General features: G+C 35.7%; 1 protein-coding gene across 1 annotated transcript; it reads left to right on the forward strand.

The window, feature by feature from the left end:
- Positions 1–407: 407 nt before the first annotated feature.
- LOC133292205 (chaperone protein ClpB1) lies at positions 408–4,486 on the forward strand. Its single transcript, XM_061490583.1, has 7 exons — positions 408–635; positions 1,039–2,195; positions 2,328–2,509; positions 2,632–3,254; positions 3,348–3,627; positions 3,721–3,918; positions 4,012–4,486. The coding sequence occupies exons 2-7, from the start codon at positions 1,046–1,048 to the stop codon at positions 4,309–4,311; spliced, it is 2,733 nt and encodes a 910-aa protein (XP_061346567.1). The 5' UTR covers positions 408–635; positions 1,039–1,045; the 3' UTR covers positions 4,312–4,486.
- The last annotated feature ends 4,155 nt before the right edge of the window (positions 4,487–8,641 follow it).

Genomic DNA, 8,641 nt, shown 5'->3' on the forward strand with positions numbered 1-8,641 from the left:
GAATGCATTCTTGGGGAGGGGCTGAACCTTTAGCCATCACTGTCCCCCGTACTCCGGATTAGTCTCATAGCCGGCTCAAAGAGTCGAAGCTCGTGGAGATACCGGAGGGAGCCAACTCGTCTCAAAGAGATAATTAGGATCGGATAACTCCAAAAAAAAAAAAAATTATTAATTAATTTAATCCACTCAAATTATTTAAATAAGAGAAACACAATAACTAGTTATTAATTTCTACATGGATGGCCCACGCTAGTGGATTTAAAAAAAATGATTATGGTTGATGATGGGAAAAAGAAGAGAAAAAACGAGAAGAGAATGGAAAAGTCTAGGAGTTTCTTCAGCATCCCACTTGGAACAGTCGAGAAGCATTTAGATGCATCTTCTCCGTTAACAAATACGCACGCCTTTCTTTCTTCCTCACCGCTTCACTTTCATTTACACAGAAACGTTCATTACCAAACACACTCTTTCTTACGCCCTTACCAACATTTACGCAATTCTAAGCATTTTCTTTTTTCCAATCCTCACTCGCTTCATTCGATCAAGGCGTTGTTAAACGTTCACTCACTTGCTTTCAAGGTTTTCTTCTTTCTCCCATTCTCACCAAGCCTCGCTTTTGTCTTTCGCAACCGAAGGTACGTGGAACTCTTGTTATGTTTTGTTCTTCCTTCCACGGCTTGCTCTGTTTTCTGGTGGTCTTAATTTTGGACAGAAGTTGTGATTTTAGTCTTATTATGATTTAGGATTTGTAACGGATGGCTTTTATTTCTGTTAACTTTGTGTAAGCATAGGTTTTGTGTTGAAACTTATGCTTTAATATAACGAAAATATTAGGTTGGCATTTGAAGTGTTGAAAACAGTGCTATGACAAGCTTCGAGTCCAATTAGATACAAAGGTTTTTTAATTGCTGGGATCTTTGGATTTTTTGACTTTTCATTAGAGTCAGAGTTCCCAAATACTGGGTTGTGTTTTGTGTTTCAAAAGCTTATGATGGTGTGGTCAAGTTCTTTTTTTTAATTTTTTTTTGTTTAATGCAGGTTGTAAATGAATCCTGACAAGTTCACCCACAAAACCAATGAGGCTCTTGCTGGGGCTCATGAGCTGGCAATGAGTGCTGGACATGCACAATTCACTCCGCTTCACCTTGCATCCGCTCTGATTTCTGATCCCAATGGCATTTTCTTCCAAGCAATTTCCAATGCCGGTGGTGAAGAATCTGCACGTGCTGCAGAGAGAGTTTTGAATCAGGCGTTGAAGAAGTTGCCTTGTCAATCTCCTCCTCCGGATGAGATACCAGCGAGCACTACTCTTATTAAGGCTATTCGGAGAGCACAGGCAGCACAGAAGTCAAGGGGTGACACTCATTTGGCTGTTGATCAATTGATTCTGGGCATACTTGAAGATTCTCAGATTGGAGAGTTGTTGAAAGAAGCTGGTGTGGCAACTGCCAGGGTTAGATCAGAGGTTGAAAAACTTCGTGGAAAGGAAGGGAAGAAGGTTGAAAGTGCTTCTGGTGACACAACTTTCCAAGCGTTGAAGACTTATGGGAGGGACCTGGTGGAGCAAGCAGGGAAGCTTGACCCAGTTATTGGACGTGATGAAGAGATAAGAAGAGTTGTGAGGATTTTGTCGAGGAGGACCAAGAACAACCCGGTTCTCATAGGAGAGCCAGGAGTTGGTAAAACTGCCGTAGTAGAAGGCTTGGCTCAAAGGATAGTTAGAGGGGATGTTCCTAGCAATCTTGCTGATGTTAGGCTTATTGCATTGGATATGGGTGCATTGGTTGCTGGTGCAAAGTATAGGGGAGAATTTGAAGAGCGGTTGAAGTCAGTTTTGAAAGAAGTAGAGGAGGCTGAAGGGAAAGTTATTCTCTTCATTGATGAAATCCATCTTGTTCTTGGTGCTGGTAGAACTGAAGGATCAATGGATGCTGCTAACTTATTTAAACCTATGCTTGCTCGTGGCCAGCTTAGATGCATTGGTGCCACAACACTTGAGGAATATAGGAAATATGTAGAGAAGGATGCTGCATTTGAAAGAAGGTTCCAACAGGTTTATGTGGCTGAACCCAGTGTGGTTGACACCATTAGTATCCTTCGTGGGCTGAAAGAGCGATATGAAGGTCATCATGGTGTTCGAATTCTGGACCGTGCTCTGGTTGTAGCTGCTCAGTTGTCTAGTCGGTACATTACTGGTATGTATTCGGTACTCTTTTGGTGTGTGCGTGTTTTGCCCTTTTGATTTGAGTTGTTTCTCTTTTGAAAGTGCATGCTTTACATGGTGGTTTTGCTGGCATGATGTACTTATATTTTATTTGCTTGTTCAGGGCGTCATCTTCCTGACAAGGCAATTGATTTAGTTGATGAGGCCTGTGCAAATGTGAGAGTTCAACTTGATAGTCAACCTGAGGAAATTGACAACCTTGAAAGAAAGAGAATGCAGCTAGAGGTTGAACTTCACGCCCTGGAGAAAGAAAAGGACAAAGCTAGCAAAGCCCGTCTTGTAGACGTGAGTACTGATTTCACCAGTGTTGAGTTTTTTGATAAATGGTCTTTTTGTTTTTGTTTCTATTCCCCCCAAAACGAAACAAAAACAATTTCATTGGTTCTAAATTTTTTGGTTATGTGCAGGTGCGGAAAGAACTTGATGACTTAAGAGACAAGCTCCAACCTTTGATGATGAAGTACAGAAAAGAAAAAGAAAGGGTTGATGAGATTCGGAGGCTCAAGCAAAAGCGAGAACAGCTCCTCTTTGCTTTACAAGAGGCTGAAAGACGATATAATCTAGCCAGAGCAGCAGACTTGCGATATGGAGCAATTCAAGAGGTGGAAACTGCAATACAACAGCTTGAAGGGAACGCTGAGGAAAACTTGATGTTAACAGAAACTGTTGGACCAGAACAAATAGCTGAGGTTGTGAGCCGCTGGACTGGTATACCAGTGACAAGGCTTGGCCAAAATGAAAAGGAAAGGTTGATTGGACTTGGTGACAGATTGCACAACAGAGTTGTAGGACAAGATCAAGCTGTTAATGCTGTTGCTGAGGCTGTATTGAGATCAAGAGCTGGTCTAGGTAGACCTCAACAACCAACTGGTTCATTCCTGTTTTTGGGTCCAACTGGTGTTGGTAAAACTGAGCTTGCAAAAGCTCTTGCTGAACAACTCTTTGACAATGAAAATCAGTTGGTGAGAATTGACATGTCCGAATACATGGAACAACACTCTGTTTCACGATTGATTGGAGCACCTCCAGGGTAAGTGGATTGCTATTGCAAGTGAACTTGTGCTGATTGTTATTTATTTTGGTTGTAAGCATTATATCTCACTCTGTGTATTGAATTTTTCAGGTATGTTGGACATGAGGAAGGTGGTCAGTTAACTGAAGCTGTAAGGCGAAGGCCTTATAGTGTGGTACTCTTTGATGAAGTGGAAAAGGCTCATACATCTGTGTTCAATACTCTTCTCCAAGTTTTAGATGATGGAAGATTAACTGACGGACAAGGCCGTACTGTGGACTTTAGAAACACTGTCATTATTATGACCTCAAACCTCGGAGCTGAACACCTCCTAAGTGGACTTTCCGGAAAATGTACCATGCAAGTTGCTCGGGATAGAGTAATGCAGGAGGTATCTTTTGAAGGCTTATATTAATATGCTATGATAAATGTGTTTGTGGTTTTTCATACTAATAATATATTTGTATATAATTTACTTAAACAGGTAAGAAGACATTTCAGGCCTGAATTGTTGAATCGACTCGATGAAATTGTGGTATTTGATCCTCTTTCACATGAGCAATTGATGAAGGTTGCAAGGTTGCAAATGAAAGATGTTGCTAGTCGTCTTGCTGAGAGAGGGATTGCCATGGCAGTGACAGATGCAGCACTTGACTATATACTTAGTGAGAGCTATGATCCGGTAGGTATCAATATCATTACAGCATCTTGTTTTAGTATATGATGCAATAATATGTTAATGACTAGTACTTAAAAATCTTTTTGTTACTTGCAGGTGTATGGTGCTAGACCAATTAGGAGATGGCTTGAGAGGAAGGTGGTCACAGAACTCTCTAGAATGCTTGTAAAGGAGGAAATTGATGAGAATTCAACAGTGTACATAGATGCTGGGCCTAAGGGCACCGAATTGGTCTATCGTGTTGAAAATAATGGAGGGATTGTTAATCCTGCAACTGGGCAGAAGTCAGATATTTTGATTCAGATTCCTAATGGACCCAATCCTGATGCTGCTAGTGCTCAGGCTGTCAAGAAGATGAAGATTGAAGAAATTGATGACGAAGATATGGAAGAGTGAATTTTATGGTAACTGTAATTGCGTTTGATGCCCAGAGAGGGTCAAGTTTTAAGTTTTTGTTCCTTTTTGTATGTTATGTGAAATGGGTGTGATTAGAGAATGAATGAATATCTGTTGTAACAAGTACTTTTTGTTTCATTAATAAATTTTATTTCTGTAAATAAATTGACTACTATGTTGAGATAGATCTTCTTCGTTGTTTCTCTGTTACAGCAGGGCTGGCCTGTAATATTGTGATGTTCATTAATGATCTATTCGGCATTTGATTTAGATTAATTTTTGTGGCAATTCAACTACAAAGCTTCATTGTTATGGTTTTGTTAGAAAGCAGGCACAAATTGTGCCCTTTTATGATCCTCAGATTCCAATTGTGCGTGTGATATGTAAGGGGTTATTAGTGTACATAGCCAAAGATTGATGGGAATTGGCATTATACCTGATGTTATTTGTCCTGACGCGTTCTTTCTCACTATGATTAATAGAAGTCGCATTGTATCCCTTAAAAGGGATTTTGGACTACAATGGAAGTATGATATTGCTTTAGTTTTGTCTCGTATCTGAATGGCGTGTTTACCTAAAAGGAAGAAGCCTTTTTCCATAGCTTAAATGAAGATACATGAAGTTGTGGAGGTACTCGATGCAATAATATATTTTCTCGGGGGTCATTTATTTTTACCTGTTTTGATATATATAAAACCATTAATGTAGCCTCACCCAACAGCTTAAGCTTTTGGGTTGAATTGGTTCTTTACATGGTATCAGAACTTCGGTGTACCAAGTTCAAACCTCGCCGTCCTTCACTTTCTCTTGTGGAATTTCTTAGCACAGGTAGGCTGGGTCTGTTGCATCATCTACTCTTCAAGCGCAATGAGCTCTTGTGCGAAGGGGCGTGTTGAGATATATAATCCCACATTGGTTGTATGAGCAACTAATGTGGAGTTTATAAGGCTTTGGGCACTCCCACCCTTTGAGCTAGCTTTAGGGGTGGTGTATCCCAAGGTTCTTTACATGATATTAGAGCCTCGTGTCCCGGGTTCGATTCTCCCTCACTTTTTTTCAAGTGAAATTTCTTTGTTCGCACAGGTAGGTGGGCCTGTGTATTGTCCACCCTTAAAAGTCCAGTGGGCTCTCATATGAAAGAACGTGTTGAGATATATAAAACCATTAATGTAGTCTCACCCAACAATTTAAACTTTTGGAGTTTTGGGTTGAATTAGTTCTTTACAACATGCTTTCCAATTGCCTTAGGTTTTGGCTTCAAGAGATGCCATCAGGTGGTTTGGATGAACAATACAAACAGTACATTATATGCGGATGAAGGTTCATCCCTTTTCTTTTTTTTTGGATAGAGAGAAGGCTCATCTTTAATTTCCTGTTTTTTGGTTGTTTTCATTTAGGGTTATATTTCTCTCGTGTCATATGGGAGAAGTTAAGTTTTTATATACACAAATCTCAAGTGAGTATTGCCTTCATTTTTTCTTTTTCCTTTTGTCTATAAATACCACTTGTGATATTATTTCTATTACATGGCATGAGAAAATGATGCTCCACCGTTGATTAGGAAAAAAAAAATGTTAAATTTTGACTTTAGATATGTGATATTTTTGTTTTTTAAATATAATGATGATACCAAAGTGTGAATCTGTAATCATATATAAATTATTCAAGTCTCACTGTATTCTCAATGACTTAATGAAACTAACTGTATTATTAATAAAGCACAATGAGGTTTTATTGACCATTCTACGTGTAAAATAGAAATTGAAGTTTGAAAGCAAATTAAAATAAATTTGTTGGAAATGAGTAATTAGTGGTGGAGCCACTTATACGCTGGTGCCTTCGCATCAGTTAATTTTTAAAAATAGTATCGATTTTCTTCAAAAATGATGGTACATCCTTAGTATGAGTTGAGTTTTTTAAAATAATATAATATTGACACTGATTAAATTTTACCTTGTGGGTCTCTTGGCATTGTGATAGAATCCAAAAGGCTCAGAAAATCCCATGACTTGATCATGGTAACCAACCCATCTGTTATATTATTTGACATTGGTGTCAAATTTAAAGTTTGACACTTCATCTGAAATATTATTTTGTTCCAGACTTGTTATATTCTTTAAGTTAATTTAATACGTTGAATTGTTATTCATATTGAAATGAATCAAAATTGACAAGGAGTTGGTCAATGATGCTCGAATATGTACTTATTAGATCAAAAAAGATCAATAGTGTCACATGCTTACAATCAGAGTTATTGATCTTTTTTTATTTAACGGCTCTCAGTGAAGTGTCAAACTTTAAATTTGACACCGGTGTCAAATTTAAAGTTTGATACCTCATCTGAAAGTCATTAAATCAAAAAAGATCAATAATGTCACATGCTTACCAATCAGAGTCATTGATCTTTTTTTATCTAACGACTCTCAGATGACACTGGTGTCAAATGATCCTATCCCTATATAGGATCATATCTCATATATATATATATATATATATATATATATATATATATATATATATATATATATGGGTTTGATTCTTGTCATTTTAAATGACATAAGTTATGTCATTTTAGGAGAGAGATACTCTCAGAAAAACGGAAATCATGGGAGAGAGAAAGTGAGTGGTTTTTTTTAATTTAAAATTTAATTTTTTTGTGTTTGTATCTCTCTTAAAATGACATAACTTTCTGTCATTTAAAATGACAAACACTTTTCCATATATATATATATATATATATATATATATATCAATGACTTAACAATAGTGTGGAAAAACTTTTCCAAATCAAATTTAAATCTCATTATTATCTCATGATCTCATCCATGGAAAAAAATGATAAGGAAAATCAAGTTTTCAAGCCATGTGTTAAGCAAATATCTCCATCATCAAGATATATATCTTAGTAAATAATATAAATGATTAAAAAAGTTCTTATCCAACAATTAAGTTTTAGAGTTAAAATTATTTTTTATATGATATCATAGATTCAGGAATCATGAAATCATGAGTTCATTCTCAGCACTCTCCATTTTTTAGTGAAATTAAGTAAAACACAAAATAAACTAAAAATTTAGCCTTCACCCATCCGTTTAAATTTTTGGGTTAATTAATTTTTTATAATATATTCACCTTAGGATAAAAACTCTAAAATAAATCCAGGTGTGGTTCGTATATATAATAAATAAATAGTATTCTCTTGTTTTAAAAGTTTACGCTTACTCTTAGAACAAAGAACGTCTATTGAATTTAACTTTCATTGGATTCAGGGCTTAGATTTTCTCATCTGAAATTCAAACCATTACCTCATTGTAAGAAGTCGATGCGCCAACCGACTTGCATTATATTTTGGGCGACCTTTCAAACAAAGAACAAGAATGTGAGATAATAATTTGACGAAATAGCAATGATGCGATGGTGCATTACATGGGTATTGTTAAATTTATGTAAAACATATATAATAGTAAAAGAAATTTCTTAAAATTATAATTAATATATATATAATTATTTAAAAAAAATTAAAGATTAGAAGAGAAAATATTAGAATTATAAAAAATATAATTAATGTAAAATAAAAATAGTTAAGAATGATATGTGTTACTTTTTTTAGAAATAATAGACTGGAAAATATATTATTATTGAGAACATATATTCTAATTGAATGATAAAAGTGGATTAATAATTAGTATTTTTTTTTTGGGCGATGTCTTAATATATAAAAGTAGATTCAGAATTTATTTGTTTATTATTATTTTCAATGTTTCAAGCGAAGGCCGAGGATTATACGTTAAGATACTGGTGAATTTGAAATCTCAGGGTCCATCTTAAACGTGATTGTTGTCAAAAGTGCATGATTGATTGGTATACATCTTCCATTAACATAGTGCATTTAAAAGATTTTATTTTATTTTTTTTGCCCAATCTTAATTACGTCTTAGAACGAGTTAGCTTCATGCATTAAAATTCTTTGTTACTCTCCAAAAATACATTTGCTGGGAATTGAATCTAAATTTTTTCTTCACCTATTTTGCAGTATTGCCAACTGAACTGTATCCATTGAGTAAGAATTTTTTAAATTTTGATTAATGAACAATGCTACTTGTCAGTAATAGGAATTAATGAAATTCAACACGAATGAACAAGGCTGCAGTGCAACTGATCCACAAAACATCGTTTTAATAAGTTTTTAAAAAACAAAAAAACAAAAAGAAGAACTAGCTATTTCAATTTACTACATATTTCATGTTACTTCGTATTTATGTTTGAGACAAAAGGTATTAGAGGGAGACAAAAAAGGGCGAATTAGATGGTCTGTTTCCCTCAGTAGGAT

The sequence above is a fragment of the Gastrolobium bilobum genome, unplaced genomic scaffold (genome assembly GCF_033153095.1).
Source record: "Gastrolobium bilobum isolate Gb01-03AN ecotype WA unplaced genomic scaffold, APGP_CSIRO_Gbil_v1 utg2182, whole genome shotgun sequence".
Taxonomy (NCBI): domain Eukaryota; kingdom Viridiplantae; phylum Streptophyta; class Magnoliopsida; order Fabales; family Fabaceae; genus Gastrolobium; species Gastrolobium bilobum.

Excerpts from the sequence above, each read along its gene's own strand:
- LOC133292205 (XM_061490583.1), top strand. The coding sequence starts at position 1,046 with ATGAATCCTGACAAGTTCACCCACAAAACCAATGAGGCTCTTGCTGGG. Across the intron at positions 3,255-3,347 it reads TTGATTGGAGCACCTCCAGG|GTATGTTGGACATGAGGAAG; the intron begins GTAAGTGGATTG and ends TGAATTTTTCAG. Across the intron at positions 3,919-4,011 it reads TTAGTGAGAGCTATGATCCG|GTGTATGGTGCTAGACCAAT; the intron begins GTAGGTATCAAT and ends TGTTACTTGCAG.